At 45.1% G+C, this 19346-nt stretch overlaps 3 protein-coding genes across 5 annotated transcripts in view; 2 read left to right on the top strand and 1 right to left on the bottom strand.

Moving 5' to 3' along the window:
- The window catches only part of Ap5b1 (adaptor related protein complex 5 subunit beta 1), a 10143-nt gene extending 8321 nt beyond the window's left edge, over positions 1 to 1822 (top strand). Inside the window, exon 3 of the transcript XR_007349277.1 lies at positions 1741 to 1822. The gene's annotated coding sequence lies outside the window, so the exon portion shown is untranslated. The remainder of the gene's footprint in view (positions 1 to 1740) is intronic.
- A 9133-nt stretch (positions 1823 to 10955) lies between these two features.
- Rnaseh2c (ribonuclease H2 subunit C) lies at positions 10956 to 12079 on the top strand. Its single transcript, XM_015503115.2, has 4 exons — positions 10956 to 11196; positions 11307 to 11509; positions 11586 to 11705; positions 11944 to 12079. The coding sequence occupies exons 1-4, from the start codon at positions 11025 to 11027 to the stop codon at positions 11968 to 11970; spliced, it is 522 nt and encodes a 173-aa protein (XP_015358601.1). The 5' UTR covers positions 10956 to 11024; the 3' UTR covers positions 11971 to 12079.
- A 72-nt stretch (positions 12080 to 12151) lies between these two features.
- Positions 12152 to 19257, bottom strand: Kat5 (lysine acetyltransferase 5). Of its 3 annotated transcripts, XM_048807649.1 has the most exons (13): positions 19175 to 19256; positions 19013 to 19081; positions 18786 to 18922; positions 18344 to 18499; positions 18180 to 18254; positions 18003 to 18077; positions 16743 to 16991; positions 16575 to 16664; positions 15139 to 15279; positions 14968 to 15061; positions 12954 to 13113; positions 12772 to 12853; positions 12152 to 12680 (listed from the first exon to the last, which is right to left on the bottom strand). In XM_048807649.1, the coding sequence occupies exons 7-13, from the start codon at positions 16947 to 16949 to the stop codon at positions 12546 to 12548; spliced, it is 909 nt and encodes a 302-aa protein (XP_048663606.1). In that variant the 5' UTR covers positions 16950 to 16991; positions 18003 to 18077; positions 18180 to 18254; positions 18344 to 18499; positions 18786 to 18922; positions 19013 to 19081; positions 19175 to 19256; the 3' UTR covers positions 12152 to 12545. The 3 variants fall into 3 exon arrangements, with proteins under 3 accessions (XP_048663606.1, XP_048663607.1, XP_048663608.1); XM_048807650.1 differs by lacking the exon at positions 18344 to 18499; XM_048807651.1 differs by lacking the exons at positions 12954 to 13113; positions 18344 to 18499 and having other exon boundaries at positions 19175 to 19257.
- Between the last annotated feature and the right edge of the window lie 89 nt (positions 19258 to 19346).

The following is a 19346-nucleotide window of genomic DNA, read 5'->3' as shown; positions in this document are numbered from 1 at the left end:
TTAAAAAAAAAAAAAAAAAAAAAGATGTCAGCTCTTCCCATCTGGGTTTACAGTTCCAATGCAATATCAATCAAAATTCCAGAAAGTTATTATTTTTATATTGATAAATTAACTCTATAAATTTTATACAGAGATGTAAAAGACCCCCAAAATAGATAACATAATATTAAATAAGTTGGAGGACTGGCATTACCCAACTTCAAAACCTATTATATAGTAATCAAATAGATCAATGGACCAGAATAGAGGACCTAGCAATAGAGCTACATAAGTAGAGCCAAGTGACCATTAACAAAGGGGTAAAGGCAGTACAAATGGAGCAAAGATGGTCTTTTCAACAAAATGTGCTGAGCATGCAGAAAATGTATCTAGATACAGACCTTATACCCCCACAGGAATCAACTAAAATAGATCATAAACCTAAATGTAAAGGGCAAAACTATAGAAGAGAATATAGGAAAAGATGACCTTGGGTATCTAGAAGACACTAGATAGAACATCAAAGTCATGATAATATGAAGGAAACAACTGAGAATCTGAACTTCATTAAAACCAAAATCTTGGGCAGGGGATGTAACTCAGTGGTTGAATGCTTGCCTAGCATGTGTGATGCCCTGGGTTTGATCTATCTATCTAAATATATATAATACGTGTGTGTGTGTGTGTGTGTGTGCGTGTCTTTGCAAAAGAACACTGTCAAGAGGATTATAGTATCTTTCAGTGTAGTTTCACTTCCCTAAAAATCCTGTTTGTTTCCCCTATTCACCCCTCCTTCCCCTTTCTGCTGGCAATCACTGATCCTTTTATTGTCTCCACGGTTTTGTCTCTTCACAACTGTCACATTGTTGGAATCATACAGCATGTAGCCTTTTCAGATTGGCTTCTTTTACTAATACTATGCATTTTAGGTAGGTTGAGCCATGCCTTTTCATGGCTAGATAGCTTATTTCTTTTCAGCACTGAATAATATTCCGATATATGGATGCATCAGTTTATACATTCATTTACAGAAAGACATCTGGTTGCTACCAAGTTTGGGAAAATATGAATAAAAGTAATATAAACATCCACCTGCAAGTTTTTATGTAGATATGTTTGCATCTCATTTGGGTAAATATCAAGGAATGTAATTGGTGGATCATAGGGCAGAAGTATGTTTAGTTTTGTAAAAAGTCTCCAAACTATCTTCCAAAGTGGCTGTGTCATTTTTCATTCCTAGAGCAAAGAGTAAGGGTTCCTCTTGCTTCACATTCTTACCAGCATTTGATGTTGTCAGTGTTTTGGATTGTGGATATCCTATTGGTGTATGGTGGTATCTGATTGCTTTTGTTTGCAAGTCCCTAAATGCCACATGATGTTGAACATCTTTTCATCTGCTTACTTGGCATCAACTGTAGAACTTCTTTGGTGAGGGTCATCAAGCTTTTTGCCCATTTTTTAAATTGGGCTCTTTGTCTTCTTATTGCTACGTTTTCTGAGTTCTTGTATATTTTGGACAACAGTCTTTTTTTTTTTTTTTTTTTTGGTACTGGGGATTGAACTCAGGTATGTGACCACTGAGCCACATTCCCAGGCCTATTTCATATTTTATTTTAGAGACAGGGTCTCACTGAGTTGCTTAGCACCTCACTTTTGCTGAGGCTGGCTTTGAACTCACGATCCTCCTGCCTCAGCCTCCCAAGCTGCTGGGATTACAGGTATGCATCACCATGACTGGCTTGGACAACAGTCTTTTATCAGGGGCTGGGGATGTGGCTCAAGCGGTAGCGCGCTCGCCTGGCATGCGTGCGGCCCGGGTTCGATCCTCAGCACCACATACTAACAAAGATGTTGTGTCCGCCGAGAATTGAAAAATAAATATTAAAAAAATTCTAAAAAAAAACAGTCTTTTATCAGCTTCATCTTTTGAAAATGTCTTTCAGCTGGAATTGTGGCTCAGAGGTAGACCGCTCGCCTAGCATGCATGAGGCACTCGGTTCAATCCTCAGCACCACATAAATATAAAATAAAGACATTGTGTCCACCTATAACTAAAAAATAAATATTAAAAAAAAGAAAATGTTTTTTTCCCAGTGTTCTGGCTATGAGGCAAGCAGTTTTGCTCTTGCCAGGTGCTTCTACCATGACGTGCTGCCTTGCCACAGGCACACAGGAAAAGGACCAACCAGTCCTGGACTGAAAGCTTCCAAAATAAATTATACTAATAAACTGGTTATTTCAAGCAATTGTAGGGACAGAAAGCTGTCTGGATACATCTGTCATATATTTGTCAAAACTCAAATAGAAGGTACACCACCAAGAGTGAACTCAAGCAGGGCTCAGTGGCTCATGCTTGTAATCCCAGCAGCTTAGGAGGCTGAGGCTGAGGATCGTGAGTTCAAAGCCTGTCTCAGCAAAAGTGAGGCACTAAGCAACTCAGTGAGACCCTGTCTCTTAATAAAATACAAAAAAGGGCTGGGGATGTGGCTCAGTGGTCGAGTGCCCCTGAGTTCAATCCCGGTACCCACCCAAAAAAAGAGTGAACTCAGAAGATAAACTATGGACATTGGGTGATAATGATGAGGCAATGTAAGTCCACTACTTATTAACAAATGTATCTGTAGATTCCCTCAGTTTTCCCTACTTGTTCTCCTATCTGATTGAGAAATACAGTGCCAGTTGCACAATTTTCCCAGCAGGCTTGAGCCTAAGCCAGAGCCTGGACATTCCCAAGCACTGAGAAAAATGTCTAGGTTGTTGCCCAAAACACTGAAAGAAACTAGCCCTGGCCCTGAGCCCAGTTTCTTAAATCCTCATGCACTCCACACCCTGCTGTCTGTGTAGGGCAGGCCTCAGTGGCACACTCCAGTTTCCTTCCATCTTCTCAAGGATATCCTGCAGCCCTCCAGGTTCCCCCGATCAGTGCTGTGAACTGGTCAGGCTGATGTTTAGAGCTCCTTTCTTTGGAATCCCACGGGCCTCCTCTCAGGATGATTTGAACCACTCCATTGTGGGAACTCCCCTGCTCCCAAGTTTGGGGTGACTACAGCCCTGGCTTGGGTGGGAGGTTGAAAGTGGGAAAAGAACTATCTGGGGGTTGAGGATGTGGCTCAAGCGGTAATGCGCTTGCCTGGCATGCGCCGGGCACTGGGTTCGATCCTCAGCACCACATAAAAATAAAATAAAGATGTTGTGTCTGCCGAAAACTGAAAAATAAATATTAAAAATTCTCTCTCTCTCTCTCTTAAAAAATATGTTTTTTTTTTTTTTAAAAAAAGAACTATCTGTGTGAGGGCAGAGGCCTACAGGAAACCTATGTATCTTCTGTTCAATTTTGCTGTCAAACTAAAACTACTCTAAAAAATGAAATCTATAAAAAGAAAGAACTCACACTTTCTGATTTCAAAACTTACTACAAAGCTATAGTCATCAAAATAGTGCTGCTAGTGGAAGACTGGCATATAAACCAATGGAATAAAATTGGAAACCCAGAAAGAAACATGTGGACAGCTGACTTTTGACAAGTATGTCAAGGTCATTCAATGGTGGAAGAACAGTCTCATTAATAGGACTAGGACAATTGGATAATCATGTTCAAAAGAATGAAGCTGGACCTTACTTCACACAGCATGAAAAAATTAATTCACAATGAATCAAAGATCTAAGGGTAGGAGCAAATATAACATTCTTAGAAGAAAAGATGGGGTAGATTTTTAGGACCTTGGATTTAGCAATGGTGTCTTAGACCTGACTTGAAAAGCATAAGCCACAAAACTAGGTGAATTATATTTCATCAAATTTTTAAAAATTGTGCATCAAAGGACACTATTAACAGGGTAACAAGGCAACCCCAGAATGGAAAAAAAAATTGGTAATGATAACAGTCTGATATCCAGAAAGTATAAAAAAATTTAATATTCAACAATAAAAAAACAAATTACTCAATAAAACAGCAAATTATTTGAATAGACATTTCTTCAAAGATGTACAAATGTCATTAAAAATGTACATTAAAAGATGTGCAAAATCATTAGTCATGCTGAGCACAGAGGTACACGCCCATAATCCCGCTACTCAGGAGGCTGAGGTAGGAAGATTACAAATTTGAGGCTAGCCTGGGCAACTTAGCAATACTACATCTCAAAATAAAAAATAAAAAGAACTAGGGATGCAGTTCATTAGTAGAGTGCCCCTGGGTTTAATCCCAGTACTGGAAAAAAAAATCCTTAGTCATCAGGGAAACTCAAGATAAAACCACCATGGCACACCACCTCACAACTGCTAGAATGGCTGTAATTCAAAAGACAGTAGATCTGGACCAACTGGAACCCCTCCCTACTCATCGCTGGTGGCAATGTTGAAATAATGCAACTACTTTGGAGAAAAACCATTTGGTGGTTCTTTAAAAATGTAAACATAAACTTTTTACATACCAGGTGTTCTACTCTGTTTAGACTGAATTATGTCCCTCCACCCCCAAAACCATGTCAAAGCCCTAAACCACAATGTGACTATATTGTGGAGTCATTAAGGATGGGACCCAAATTAAATAAGATGGTGTCCTTAGAATAAGAGGAAGAGGCAGCAGAGAACTCCTTCTCACCACATAGAGAAGACCATATAAGAGTATAGCGAGAAGGTGTGCCGCAGTTTGTTAGGCAGCAAAATAACCGGGGGGTGACGAACAACTTGTGTACATTGATACAGCAGGAGTAGGAGCCGTTTATTGCAGGACAGGAGCAGTATTTATACATTCCACACAGCTTATCTAATTAGCATAAACTAGATACATCAGTCAACCAATAAGGAATCTCTACACTTAATGGCTCTCTTTTGTTACTTCTCAAGCCACTCCCTCTGGCATTTTGCCAGGCACCATCCAGACTTGTTTACGAACTCTAACATTCCCCTGGCAAAATGCCAGGTGTTATTTTGACTTGTTTACAGACTCTAACATTTCCCCCTTTTGTTTAATTTAAATAACGACCATAGTGGTTTTTACAGAAACACCATAAATAACCTGCTACAAACAGAAAGGGAGGATACAAAATGCCACAATACCAAGCCAATCGATGGCTCCATGCAAGAAGCCCTTGGAAAAATTATACCAGCAATGACACCGTTAGCAAAAATACCGAGTAACAATTTGTTGTACATTACAGTTTGTTGTCTCAGTCCAGGTAAAGCAGTGTCTCAATAGATTAACTCACAGTCCAGGTAAATCACAGTCCAGGTAAGTTCTGCAGGCAGCTAGCTTAAATCACAGTCCAGGTAAGTTCTGCAGGCAGCTAGCTTGATCCGAAGTCTCGTCTGTTTCTCAGCCGAAGTCTCGTCCGGTTTTCAGCAACACTGGAAATTCTTCCACCTTGGTCTTTACCGGCACTGGGACGAAGGCAGGAACTCCGGATGGCTAAAGAAAATCCTGTAGCATTCTACTAAGAAAACAACCTTCTGAACAATTTAGTACATTATCTCAAGGTTTTTTTGCATTTGAAATAAGCATTAATAGTGCTCATTACTCATCAGCTTCCAGGTGTGGGAGAACCATTGTAGCTTAGTTATTGGCATTGAAAATGACCAAACATCAGGGACACCAGTAGCGTCTTTTGCCGGCTGTAGTGTCCTGGGCAGCCCCAGATGGCCCTGGGCAGTGTCCCAGACTCAAACTGCTACTGGGCACAGGGAGCCTGCGAGACTGTGCCTCCAGGTCAGGTCTAGATTTGGGCTCGCGGCAGTGGAAGAGCCAGCTCCCGGGCCAGGAGGCGGGGAAGGGCCAGTCGCCGCCGCCTCTTGGAAAATCCTTGCTGCGCTGTGACCAGCTCGCACACGTGGCAGCCGCAGCACCGATTCACGCACCCTCCGGTAATGAAAAGTATTCAGTAATAGCCTTTTGCTGCAACTTTTTTCCTGATAATCTTTCTTCTTCTGAACTTTCTTTTTCTTTCTGACTAGAGTTCCTGGGCTCTTATCAACACATGCCCTAACTATTCTTGGTTCCACTGGGGTGCCTTCTTCCCTTAGAAATTTACTTCTCATCCCTTCCATATTTTCATCACAAAGACAATACAATACACTGAGACAAAACAAGATACAAACATACTGTATCAATCTTCTCCATTTTCTCGAAATGGTCATTTTTCCTCTCGCCCTATCTGCCTAGGGACGAGCAGATTTGCTCCCGTCCTATCTATGGACGGGCAGCTTTTTTCGTCACTTACCCCCGAGTGTCCCGGGGCTCCCCGTAACGGGCCACCATCTACCGCAGTCCGGCTGCAGCAGAATAATCAGGGGGGGGACGAACAACTTGTGTACATTGATACAGCAGGAGTAGGAGCCGTTTATTGCAGGACAGGAGCAGTATTTATACATTCCACACAGCTTATCTAATTAGCATAAACTAGATACATCAGTCAACCAATAAGGAATCTCTACACTTAATGGCTCTCTTTTGTTACTTCTCAAGCCACTCCCTCTGGCATTTTGCCAGGCACCATCCAGACTTGTTTACGAACTCTAACATTCCCCTGGCAAAATGCCAGGTGTTATTTTGACTTGTTTACAGACTCTAACAAAGGTGGCCATCTACCAGCCAGGAAGAGAGGCCTCACCAGAAACCCACCCTGACGGCAGCTTCATCTGAATGTCTAATCTCCAGAATTGTGAAAAAATAAGTTCCTGTGTTTTAAGCCACCAGTCTGTGGTATTTTGCTATGGCACCCCTTACTGACTAATACACACTCCTAGGTACTACCCCAAATTATTGGAAACACATTCACACAAAACCTTGTACATAAATATTGATGATAGTATCTTTCATAATAGCTACAAGTGGCTAAAGCAAGTCTCAGTTCATTTATGCTGCTATTACAAAATACCATACAGTGGGTAATTAATCAACAATTAAAATTTATTTTTGTTTTTGCATTTTAAGTAGTAGGGATTGAACCCAGGGCACTCTTACCACCGAGCTACATACACAGCTCTTTAATTTTTAATTTTTTTAAATTTGAAGAAGTTGCCCAGGCTGGCCTCAAACTTGTGATCCTCTTGCCTCAATCTCCCAAGTCACTGGATAAAAGGCACATGCCACCAAGCCAGCTGAAATTTATTTCTTGCACTTCTGGAGGCTGGAAGTTCAAGATCAAGGTGCCAGCAGGTTCATGGCTAATGGGGCCTGGTCTCTACTTCCAAGTTGGTGCCTTGCTACTCTGACTTCACATAGCACAAAACAGAAGGGCAAAATGAGGCCTGATTAGTTCACTCCAGCCCTTCTGTAAAGTTTCTAATTGCATTCATGAGGGCAGATCCCTCAAGGCCTGATCATCTCTTAAAGGCCCCACCTGTTAATACTGCTGCACTGGGGATTATATTTTAACATGAATTTTGGAGAGACACAAACATTTAAAAATAGCACAACTCAAAGTACCATCAGTGGATTAATGGGTAAACAAAATGTGGTGTATCTATACATTATAACATCATTCATAACCACAAAATAGAATAAAAGAATCAGGTGTGGTTGGCATACTCTTTTAATCCCAGCTACTATCGAAGCTGAGGTGGGAGGATCACAAGTTCAAGGCCAGCCTAGGCAACTTAGTGAGACCCTGTCTCAAAATAAATAAAAAGGGCTGGGGAGATAGCTCAGCAATAGAGCGCCCCTGGGTTAAACCCCCAGTACTGCAAAAGAAAAATATTAACATACCGATAGATCTCATGTGGATCCTTAAAACATTATGCTAAGTGACCAAAGAAGCCAGACACAACAGGTCACATGCAATAGGATTCCATTTATATGAAACGTCCAGAACACGCAAATCCATAAAGATGGAAAGTAAAGTAATGGTTGCCAGAGGATGGGGTATGTAAATGGTAATGAATGACATTTCCCCTTGGAGCAATGAAAATATTTTGGAATTTGTGATGATTTCACAATCTTGTGAATACACTAAAATTATTATGTTTTACAGTTAAATTTTTTTTTTTTTGTTTTTAGTTTTAGTTTAACACAATACTTTTGTTGTATTTATTTATTTATATGTGGTGCTGAGGAGCAAACCCAGGGCCTCACACACGTTAGGCAAGTGCTCTACTGCTGAGCCACAACCCCAGCCCCAACATTTTACAGTTTAATAGGGATAATTTTATGGTATATGAATTATATGTCTATAATTTATTTTTAAATTAGGGGGCATGTTGAATGTACAAGGGCAGCAAAATTGAAGGACCTCTCAATGGTCAAACTGAGCAACAACAACAACAAAAAAATGACACTAGTAAATGAAAACCAATGGGTAAATATCCACATAACCATGTTGATGTGAATAAGCAATTCTTTTTTTTTTTTTTTTTTTTTTTTACTTTTTGGCCATATTAGGGCCTCATACATGCTAGGCATGTGCTCTACCATTGAGCTATACTCTCAGTCCCACAAATAAGTAGTTGAATAAATAAATGAGGGAGAAGGGACAACTCTCAAACATCAGCTAATAATTGTAGGAGGAATGATGGAAGTAGAAAATCACCATCAGCAATAAATGTTTCAGGCAAGAATCATCAGTGAATGATCAGATAAGTAGGCAAAAGTACGATGAGGAACAAGTTATTTCTATAGTCACAAAACAGCTCCCTATAAGATGCTTATTTATTTTCTGCAGCACTAGGGATCACACCTAGGACACATGCTAAGCACATGCTTTTGGATATGCACTTCACAGACTTTAGGAAATAAACAGAAAAATCCATAAAACTGAAAATTTGTTCTATAAACATCGCTAAAATTGAAAAAAAAATCTCTAGTTGAACTAATCAGTTTAAAAAAGGGGGGAAGATCCAAATTACTAATATTGGAAATTGAAGAGGGGTCACTGTTATGGATCTCATGGACAATTAAAAGGACGTTAAATAAACAATTCCATGATTGTGAATTTGATAAATGATGTGGATCAATTCTTTGAGCAACACAAAGTACCAAAACTTACACAAGAGAAATATATTATTTGAATAGGTGTATATCTGTTAAAGAATTGAATTAATAATTAATAACCTTCCAAAAAAGAAGGAAGACCCAGTGGTTTCCCTGGTAAATTCTCCTGGTAAACAACAAAACAAGGGCTGAGGTTGAGGCTCAGTGGTAGAGCGCTCACCTAGTATGTGTGAGGCCCTGGGTTCAATCCTCAGCACCACATAAAAAATAAAAGATATTGGGTCCAACCACAACTAAAAATAATAAATATTTAAAACAAAACAAAATTTGTAAGAAAGAAATGACAATTCTTTACAATCTCTTCCAGGAACTAGAAGCAGAGGAAATACTTCCTAACCCATTGTATGAGGCCAACATGCCCTTAATCCCCAAACGAGATAAAGACCTTACAAGAAGGGAAAACTACAGATTGATTTCTCTGTGAGCATAAGTGCAAAAATCTTCAACAGAATATTAGGAAGGTGAATCCAATATACACAAAGTTATTAACAATTTAAAACAGTAAATAATTGGAACTGGGGTTGTGGCACAGTGTTAGAGCACTCGAATGGCACGTGTGAGGCCCTGGGTTTGATCCTCAGCACCACATATAAATAAATAAATAAATAAAATGTATTGTGTCCAACTACAACTAAAAAAAAAATTAAAAACTAAAAAGTGAATAATGGGAAGAAAAACTAAATATTTTAAAAGATTACTTATGGGAGGAGAAAAAAAGATGGAACAAGGAATGCCACTAATTTCCTTTGAATATATATTACTTTGAAGATTTGACTTCAAAAGCATGTAAATAATCATGTATTTATAAAACAAAAGTGAAATTTTAAACAACTATCTTTCAAAGTCAAAAGCAAAATGAAACTAGTGATCCTAACTAAGGATCCAGCTGGTGGTATAATCACAGAAAGAATTATTTCAAGTGACTTTAAAAACAGTAATTTGGAGGCTAGAGATGTGTAGCTGAATGGTAGGATCTTGCTCGGCATACATGAGGCCCTGGGTTTCATTCCCAGCACCAAAAATAGAAAAAGCACAAAAATGGTAATTTGACAGTACATTCCTAGCACAATATACTTTTTAAGGCATATGCCTCAGGATGTTAGGAAGGACATATGCGATGTGTTTCTATTCAGTGATTTGGGGAAGGGCTGAAGGAAGCAGGGGCTTTTCTTCGGATTGGATGTTGACACTAGTGGGGCTAACTCAAGCCAAGCACAGTCGCGCCTGCCAGTAATCCCAGAGTCCGAGGCAGGAAGATTGCAAGTTTAAAGCCACCCTCAGCAGTTTAGCTAGACTCTATCTCAAAATAAAATGTAAACTATAAAAAGGGCTGGGGAGAGCTCAGTGGTAGAGCCCTTGCCTAGCATGTGTGAGGCACTGGGTTTGATTCTCAGAACCACATAAAAATAAATAAGGATCCATCAACACTTAAAAATATATATTTTTAAAAGGGCTGGGGATGTGGCCCCTGGGTTCAATCCCCAAAACCAAAAAGAACCCCCCAAAAACAAGTGAGGCTATCCCATATGATGGGATAGCCTCACAAATCTTAAGTAGAAGGAAAGAAAACTAGCTGGAGTCTAGCATTGTACTTTAAAAAATAATCATCTGAGCACCGTATCACACACCCATAAGCCCAGCTATTCAGGAGCTGAGGCAGGAGGATCACAAGTTCAAGGCTAGCTAGACCCTGTCTCCAAATAAATAAAAAGGACCAGGGAAGCAGCTCAGTAGTAGAGCACCCCTATGTTCACTAAGCGCAGTATCCTAGCACCCTTCCCCCCGCAAATAAGTCACCATATTATAAAAGAAAGAGGGAATTTCATAATTTTTGTGATTTGGATAATGTTCATATTTTGCCAGTGTTCAGACATGATTTTGGAGTGATTTCTGCAAGTTTTATGCGCGCAGACCAATGATTTCCCGCTGGGAGGCAGGACTTGCAAAGGGGAAGAACTACGCTTCCCGTGAGGCTCCGCGCCGACCGTACCCCGCCTCCCGACAGGCCCCGCGCGCTTCCCGCGCCAGCTTTGCCCTCGGCCCCAAGCGGCGCCGGAGAATGGAATGCCGCGGCGAGGCGGTGGTGGAGAAGGAACGCATCCACCTGCGCCCCTTCACGCTGTGCGACGCGACCCCAGCCACGCTGCACCTCCTGCCCTGCGAGGTCCTGGTGAATGGGCCCGCACCCGTGGGGCGTTTCTTCACGCCCGCCGTCCGCCAGGGCCCCGACGGTGAGCCTCGCAGCTGGACCGCGTTCCCGGCAGCCTCTGCGCCCGGGCAGCGGGGTCCCGCGGAGGTGGCGGGGAGGTCTTGACCCTGGTCCCGTGCTTCCCTTCTGCAGGACTCCAGGTGTCATTTCGGGGCCGCAGCCTACGGGGCGAGGAGGCGGCGGTGCCGCCCGGCTTCACGGGATACGTGATGGTGACGGAGGACAGGGGAGAGAGGCTGAAAGGGAAGCAGGACTTCTCCGGGAGCTCAGAGAGTGACGGCGAGGAAGATGAGCAGGAGCTGGTGGAAGCCCCAGAGTCGCTGGAGCGAGAATTCGTAAGCGCGGGGACAGGGTTGCAGGGGGTACGGGCAGGAGCCGCGTCCCGAATGTTTAGCCTTGCCCCTTTCCCAGGACCGCTTTATCGGAGCCACTGGCAGCTTCAGCAGCTTCACCTTGTGGGGTCTGGAGACCGCCCCTGGCCCGGATGCCAAAGTGCTTGGGGCCCTCGCTTGGCCCAGCCTCGCTGAAGCGGTGAGTACACCCTCCTCTTCTTGTTTACCCCAGCCCCAGTCTTGCCCTTGGGGGATTTGGAGATTTAGGGCTGGGAAGCATTATAGGGCCAATGGAGCCTGGCCCTGGAGAATTTGACTGGGCAGTGTGGGAAGCATGGCTTCCCCACCACTGGCTTTTCTAGAAGTGGGTATCATTCGTCCCTCCCCACCTGGCCACTATATTAGAAACTCTATAGTAGAGGTGACTCCTGTTGCAGATTCACGCACAGGTGCCTGAGGACTGAAAACCAGAGCTTGAAATTGAAAGCCACTGATTTCCTTCAAACCAGTAAACCGGCTCTTCACTTTGGAGCCTGCGATTCCATCATCCCAATAAATGAGCTCTTCACAGTACCTGTGAGTCTTTGGGTACCTTGGTGCCCCTACCCCAGCATGGGTCCCATTCCCACAAGAACCTCTAGTGGCTCTGGCCTATAGAAACAATTTATTGCTGGGGGCAAGAAAGGTCAGAATTTTTTGCAGCCAGTACCCACCACACCCCCAGCTCCTACTTTACAAAAGGAATTTTTACAATCACCAGCCCTCTGTACAGTGCCCCCACCCCCATCTCACTGTACACAACTGCCTGGCTCTGGTCCCTGGTTCAGAGCAGGCCTGGGCCTGTAGCCAGCTGACCTTGGAGTTGTCCTGAGCCTTGAGCTCACATTGGTGCTGTCCATCAGCTGACCCCTCCCAGGCCTATCCCCTCTTGGAGCTGTCCTCAGTCTTGTCTCCCTTAGCATGCCTCTTCAGATCCCCAGTGGGGGTAGAATGGGCTTTCAGCCCCAGTTCTGTTGGCACTGGTATGGGTAGTGCCTGGTCACCACTTTCCTCTCTTGCTCCAGTCCTTTGGAGTGAAGTGCAGACACTTGGAATCAATTCGAAGGAGTCGCTTGAGCATAGCCCGTTCATGCCCATCCACGATGTCTTCTGACAGAGTGAGGATGTACTGGCCCTGGGTAGGAGATGGGTCCAGCGGGTGGTCAGCCTATGCAAGTCCTGCCCTGAGCACCCTACTCACCTGTCCGCCCCAGCACACCCCCTACCTTGTAGTAGTTGATGAGGTTGAGATACTGTAGGGTAGAGATAACATCCTCTTTCTTGATGCTTGTGATTTCACTGATCTCACTGTGGGAGGGTAAAGGTCAGATCCTCTGAGGGTTTCCATCTCTCCCCAGAAACAGATAAGCCATGCCATGCACCCCCAGGTAGGCAGAGCCCAGCTCACTTGATGGTGATCTGTGGCCTCTCCCCACTTTCTGACTTCAGCCCCATCAGGATCTCCAATATAGTCTGGGACCAGTAACTTCGATAGGACAGGAGGCCAAGATCTGAGAGGGGCTTCTCTGGGGTTCCTGTCTTCCCTTCCACTTTAGAGAGTTCATAGCCTAAAGCATTGGAGCAGGAGAGGATGGTAAGTGGTCACAAATCCACACAAACAATATATAAGAACACAGACTGCAGAGTCAAGCTACCTATAGTTATCTCTGCTGTCCCTCAATTCCCTCTTAAAGGTCTGAGTATTTACCTTCATCTGTGGCTAAGGGCACTGAGAGCAGCTATAGTAGAGGGGTGCTCAGGAGCCAGTGCAGGCTTATGGGTAGGGGAAATGCAGAAAAAATGGCTTATGGGAGGGAAGAAAGAGCCATTGGTTTTCCTTTATCATCCAAGTCTTTTTTGGTCTGCAAGGAACTAAGAGACACCCTCATCTCTGACCCAGGCCTAAAGATGCCTGAACTCTCCATGCACTCAGATCCTTAGCTGTGACCTTGGGAGTGTGAGCAGTTCTAATGCCAGTTTGGCTTGGCTGGGTGGCATTAAGATGCAAGGACTTTTCAAGCCCAAGAGAGGTCATTCCTTGGAGCAAGGTAGCTGACCTCTGAAGTGGCCCTTTCCTTCTTACTTATCCTGACTGAGGGCCTTGGCAAGACCCTCAATCAGAGTAGAGTGGCCTCACATCTCTGCAGCTGAGTTTACATTCTCCTGTCAAGGTCCTGGAGTATCTGCTATTTTATAGAAGCCCTCCCTCGCCTTCAGCTATAATTGGCCTCAAAACAGATCTTAGCCTTTCCTGCCCTTGCTACATCTTTACTGGCTAGCCTTATCTTCTTGCCCAATCTCTTGTGACTTTAACCAACCACCCTATGGCAAAAAGGACAAAGAGGCTGGTGTCCAGAGAGAGAAAACAATAAGGGAAAGAGGGCACACTTGGATTCCTACTCAACTCTGCTGGGTCCACACTGCATGCAGAGTCCTGATGGGAGTCCCTGGAGGCTATACTCACCTCTGCAACTACAGGGAACATCCTCCCCAGTGAACATCCACCCACCCTTTGAGCTGCCTGCAATGATGTTTCTCTTGCCCTGCTAGTCAGAAATAAATACCTTGTCCACATCCCATCTCCACAGAAGTATTTACTGAGTTTCCTTAAGGATCCATTTGTTCTGCCAGGCTGAGTGTTTCCTGAGAACATGACCCCATCTTGGTACTATCAACCAATAAAATTTTTTAGATAGACCATGACCTTGGTCAGGTCAAAGTCTTTGTCTTCACCTGGCAAAGAACCTAAGGCTTCCTCCCTGTCTTCCAAGTCAGAACTTGGTTTTCCCAAGAGTTCTGAGAGTGGTGAGGTGAATGGAATGGGAGTGGGGGAAGTTGATCTCAAGGTTGGGGATATTGAAGAGCCTATGTATAAAGAGGAGCATAGTTCTTTCTGGGCTTTAAGGAACTGACCTAAAGGAATAAAGGAGCAGGGCTCAAGTCTGTGGTTACATCAGTTTGGTGAGTTAACCAGTTCTTAAATACCTACTGCCTTTGAGGCTCATTGGACACCTGGGGATATTAACTTCTAGTTCTTGCCTAACAACTTGTATGGTAGCACAAACCCAGACAGATGAGCAACAGGAGCTCACTACGTTTCCCAGGGCCCTGAGTAGGAGCAGATGAAACAGATTTGGGAAAGAGGGCTGGTACTTGGAATCTTAGCCCAGGAACAGTGGAAGCTGAGAACCTACTCCAAAAAGCAGGGCAGTTACCCTGAGAAGGGAGAGGACCTTGGTAGAGTCCCACCTTTATTTCTGGCTGGCTTTCCTGGTGACGGGGCTGCACAGCCAGGGTTGAGAATCACAACAATCTGGCACATCTGCAGGTGAGGCACCACTGAGGTGCACTGATAATAGGTCTGGGCCTGCCTGCAGCCCCAGCCCCAGCCCCAGCCCCAACCGGGCAGCACACATACTCACTGAACTCAATCAGCAGCTTGCCGTAGCCCCGGCGCTGGTAGGGAGGCAGGGTCAGGATGCAAGCCACATTGTAGTCTTCTGTGGACTCCTTTTCCTATTCCAGAGAAGCAGGAGTGAGGGGAGGGACCTGGCTCAGGGCAGAGCTGTGAGATAGCAAGGGTAAGTGCTGACCTTGGAGAAGTAGCCCACAATGTGGAAGCCCTTGCAGTCATACTCCGTCATGACATAGAAGAGGAAGGGGTCCGTGTCATAGTACAGTGTCTTATGATCGAGGAAACACTTGGCCAAAAGACACAGATTCTGGGAGTAACTCTGCAAAGGAAAAACCTGTCACCCTTCTGGAGAACTTTTCTGTGCTATGTTCCAGGCAGATGGGTGATAAAAATCATTCCCTGGGGCCTAACCCACTCCACCAGTCAGGCCCTCCTTGCTGCTTAGGCAGGGCTACTCGGTGTCCAGGAGCCTGTGTACTGGCTCCATGCTGGCATCTGCCTCTCTGGCAAGCTAGACAGATTCCCCCTGCTCCCTGTTCCTCTTCCACCTAAGCTTGACTTGGGGGCCTCCACTGTACCCTGCTCTACTTAAAAACTGTCAACAGTGACATGTCTCCATGAAATCAGACATGAACCAAGGTTAATGAGAGAAACTATGCCCATGTGGCAAGTCTTGGGAACCTGGCCATCAAAACCTTAATACACTAACCTGCACACTAACCTTAACACACACCTGTTGGGAACTGACTTACTCTTCTGTGGCAGAGATAAGGAATCCTGACATTTAATCAAAAAGTGGTCTTAGGGGTTTTACCAACAACTTATGGATCTTGCTGCTTCAACTTCACTTTCAGTGGAGATTCACCTAGCTGTTTAACCACCTGCTTTGCACCCCAGCCACAGCTCCCCCACCAGGTGAGTCTCAACAATCTCCAGATTTCTTTCTTCCCCCGTGCAGACTTAAACCTGTTGTGACCCCTCATGCCACCCCACTGGTCTTGTTCCTGTCACTTAAGCTCTGTCCCTTCTGAAAGCCTCGCCTCATTCCCTTTCCTCTGCCTTTTTTTTTTTTTAGTTGCTGATGGACACTATACCTTTATTATTTATTTATTTATTTTTATGTGGTGCTGAGGATTGAACCAGTGCTTCACACATGTGAGGCAAGTGCTCTGCCACTTAGCTATAATCCCAGCCCCTTTCCTCTGCCTTTTAACCAGAGTGGCTTTTGCCTGTCAACACATGCTATCCCTGTAGGGATGTGCCTCCCCTCAGAACCTCACTACTTGGATTCTCTTACCCACTTTCCCCTTCATGTCAGGGCTCCAAGGTCATCTCTATGAAGCATTTTGGACCCTGCTAACCCACCTTGTGTTTCATGATAACTTTTCACATTGGGAACTAAGTAGCTGCTGGCAAATCTGTGTTTGCCATGGGCCATGGGCTCTTAGAGCAAGAGATTTTCTCTTATTTCTGGTCATCTATGTTTCCCCCAGCACCTGCCCTACAGTAAGAATTCAATTAAAACAGGCTGAAATATTCTGTTGGCCAGACTGGTCGGTTTTCCTGAGCATGAAAAATGAAAGGAAGCTGCTTCCACTGCCCCCAGCCACTGACCTTATTCTTCCGTCCATCAATCTCGAAAAAGGAGATGGTACCCTTGCGGTAAATCTCATTGCCTGGAGGGTGTCGTAGGTCACACTTGGTCTGAGGAAGAGAAGATGATCAGGGGCAAGGGCAAGGTGTTGGGCCACTGAGAGGGCAGTTTCCTTGGACCCCTCTTACCAAGTGACGCTGCAGACACTTGAGGCTACGTCCATACTTGAGGCAGAACTCGCACAGGTAAAGGACAGGTAGAGTGGTAAGTTCCTGTGGGTACGGGGAGAAGTACCACGGCTTCAGGCGGTGCCGGCCCAGTTCGATGCACTCAATGTTCTTCATCCGGGTGACAATGTCGTCGTGGCTTCGATCAGACACCAGGCTGCCAGTCATGCGAGGTGCCGATGGTATTCCATCTGAGCTGTCCTGGGAGTCCTGCCCAGGACCAGTGGAAGATGACAGGTTTACGAGATGACTCAACAGGACACTATAGCTCACAGCCCTGCCACACACTTCCTCTTTCAAGCCTAATAACAACATTATGAGGAAAGCCATAATCCCCACTTTCCCAAATACAAAACCAAAACTAAGAAACTGATAATTGAAAAAGGTCACTCAGTGACTAATATGAGCAATGTTCTACCTGGCTCCTAATCCCACCATCACTATGCATCACCCCTCATTTACTTTTTTTTTTTTTAATAATATATATTTTTTTAATTAATTGACCTTTGCTTGCTTTATTTATTTGTTTATTGGGGAGAGTTTTTGCCAGGGATTGAACTCGGGGCACTCAACCACTGAGCCATATTCCCAGCCCCATTTTGTATTTTATTTAGAGACAGGTTTCACTGAATTGCTCAGCCTTCCAGCTGCTGGGATTACAGGCGTGTGCCACTGTGCCTGCCCCCACTCCCAGTTATTTATTTTTCATGTGGTACTGAGAAACCCAGTGCCTCACATGTGCCGGGCAAGCACTCTACCACAACCCCAGCCCTCCTCATTTATTTACTTTTTTTTTTTTTTTTAAGTATTTTTTCGGTTGTTATTTATATGTAGTGCTGAAAACTGAACCCAGTGTCTCACACATGCCAGCCAAGTGCACTACCACAAAGCCACAGCACTTTTTAAAAAAAATATATTCTAATTGTACGTAACGACAGAATGCATTTTGGTCCATTGTACACAAAAGGAGCGCGGCTTTTCATTTCTCTGGTAGTATATGACAACTCATTAAATCTTTCTTTTGTAGCTGTAGATGGAGAGCAAGCCTTTGTTTATTTTTATGTGGTGCTAAGGATCAAACCCAGTGCCTCACATGCAAGGCACTGAGCTACAGCCCCAGCCCTTGTATTAAATTTTAAACTAGTTGCTGACTAAACTCTCCACTCTGTATATCCCCTCCTTTTCACCTATCTTCCCTCTTGTGCTGCTCCACAGACCCACCTCATCAGTGCCCAAGCAATTCGATTTTCGCTTCCGTCCGGGCTGAGCTGCCACTGCCCTACGGGCGGATCCATTCTGCAGATGAGATGGTAGGAATAGTATGAGTGATTGTGAGATAAGCCTAAAGGAAGCTGCCAGAGATCAGAAAGGAAGAGAAAAGATGAAGTGGGGGCTCACCTGGGGAAAAACTGAAGCTGGGGCTGTCTCGCTGGGCACTGGAGTTGCTGGGGAAACCACCTCCACCTTCCGTTTCTGCAGAGAGAAACCAAGAAAGGTGGGTCAGAAGGTAGAGAAGGTGGGACCTGAGAAGAAAGCAAGGTCCCTGGAATTGCTGAGGGTACCGTTGAGCGGTGGTTGGGTTGCAGGCAGGAGCTGGAGGAGAGCGGCTGGTCGGGCTCGCCACCGGGAATGGCCTCCCGCTCCTTGGGCAGGTTGAAGCGGAGTGTGATCTGGACCGGGATTGGCAAGGTCTTCCCGCTGGCCTGGGCGGAGGCCGGCTGTAGAAATAGGTCCAGGGTCTTCCTCTGGGGTGGGTATGGTGGTGGGATGGCAAAGGGGAAGGGCCCCTCAGCATAGAGTGATCAAACCCCACCCTCTGCCTTCTCAAGGACACAAGAATAGTCCCTGGACTCTGGAAGCTACATCTGCAATTTGGCCCCCATTCTTTGCAAGTTGAAGTCAAGGAGGAAGGGTGCTGCCTCCTGCCCATCCAGGAGCCCCTAAGGCCAAGAGATGAGAGAAGGAGGAGGCAGGAGAGAAAAGGTGAAGCAGGGACCTACTCACCACCTCTCTCTCCGGAGAGCCGGGGCGGGACCCAGGAAGTCCGTTCTTGGTGGGGGTCTTGGCCTCTTTCTTGGGGAACTGGATCTTCTTTAGGTCCAGACGCTCGTGGGTCACCCATTCATCCAGACGTTTGTTGACTGCAGCAGTGGGAATGGCTCAGGAAGGAATGCCAGAGGTTGCCCCACACACTACCCTGCAGCCCCACCTCACCCAGGCCCAGAACTCACAGTCAATATAATGGACGTAGAAAAGCTTCCGGCCACTGATGTCCTTCACGCTTAGGATCTCGGCCAGGGCTATGAGAACAACACAGGCAGGGGTCTCAGACCATGAGGCACCACCCTTCTACGACCTGAACCCCACCCCCAGGCCGGATCCCTATGCCTCACCGTTTACAAGCTCTCGCCCAAACCCCTTTCAGTCACCAAGTGTCACCCCCTCTCCAAGCTCCGCCCTGTCCATCTCGGAGCGGCTAGAAGCCACGCCCCTCCCCCCAGAGTATCTTTGCCCCGCCCGCCCCAGGATTCAGAGGCCCCTCCCCATCCCGGGGGTTCGGTTGAC

This window comes from Marmota marmota, unplaced genomic scaffold, assembly GCF_001458135.2.
Source record: "Marmota marmota marmota unplaced genomic scaffold, marMar, whole genome shotgun sequence".
NCBI lineage: Eukaryota > Metazoa > Chordata > Mammalia > Rodentia > Sciuridae > Marmota > Marmota marmota.
The sequence above is the reverse complement of the archived record's forward strand: the minus strand, read 5'-3'. Positions and strand labels throughout refer to the sequence as shown.

Bases quoted from the DNA above. Each gene is read 5' to 3' on its own strand.
- Rnaseh2c (XM_015503115.2), top strand. From the start codon at position 11,025: ATGGAATGCCGCGGCGAGGCGGTGGTGGAGAAGGAACGCATCCACCTG. The intron at 11,197-11,306 runs GTGAGCCTCGCA...TCCCTTCTGCAG, and splicing joins CGTCCGCCAGGGCCCCGACG to GACTCCAGGTGTCATTTCGG. The intron at 11,510-11,585 runs GTAAGCGCGGGG...CCCCTTTCCCAG, and splicing joins AGTCGCTGGAGCGAGAATTC to GACCGCTTTATCGGAGCCAC.
- Kat5 (XM_048807649.1), bottom strand. From the start codon at position 16,949: ATGACTGGCAGCCTGGTGTCTGATCGAAGCCACGACGACATTGTCACC. The intron at 15,280-16,574 runs GTCAGTGGCTGG...TTTCCTTTGCAG, and splicing joins TTGATGGACGGAAGAATAAG to AGTTACTCCCAGAATCTGTG. The intron at 12,681-12,771 runs GTAGGGGGTGTG...TCTCCTACCCAG, and splicing joins ACCTCATCAACTACTACAAG to GGCCAGTACATCCTCACTCT.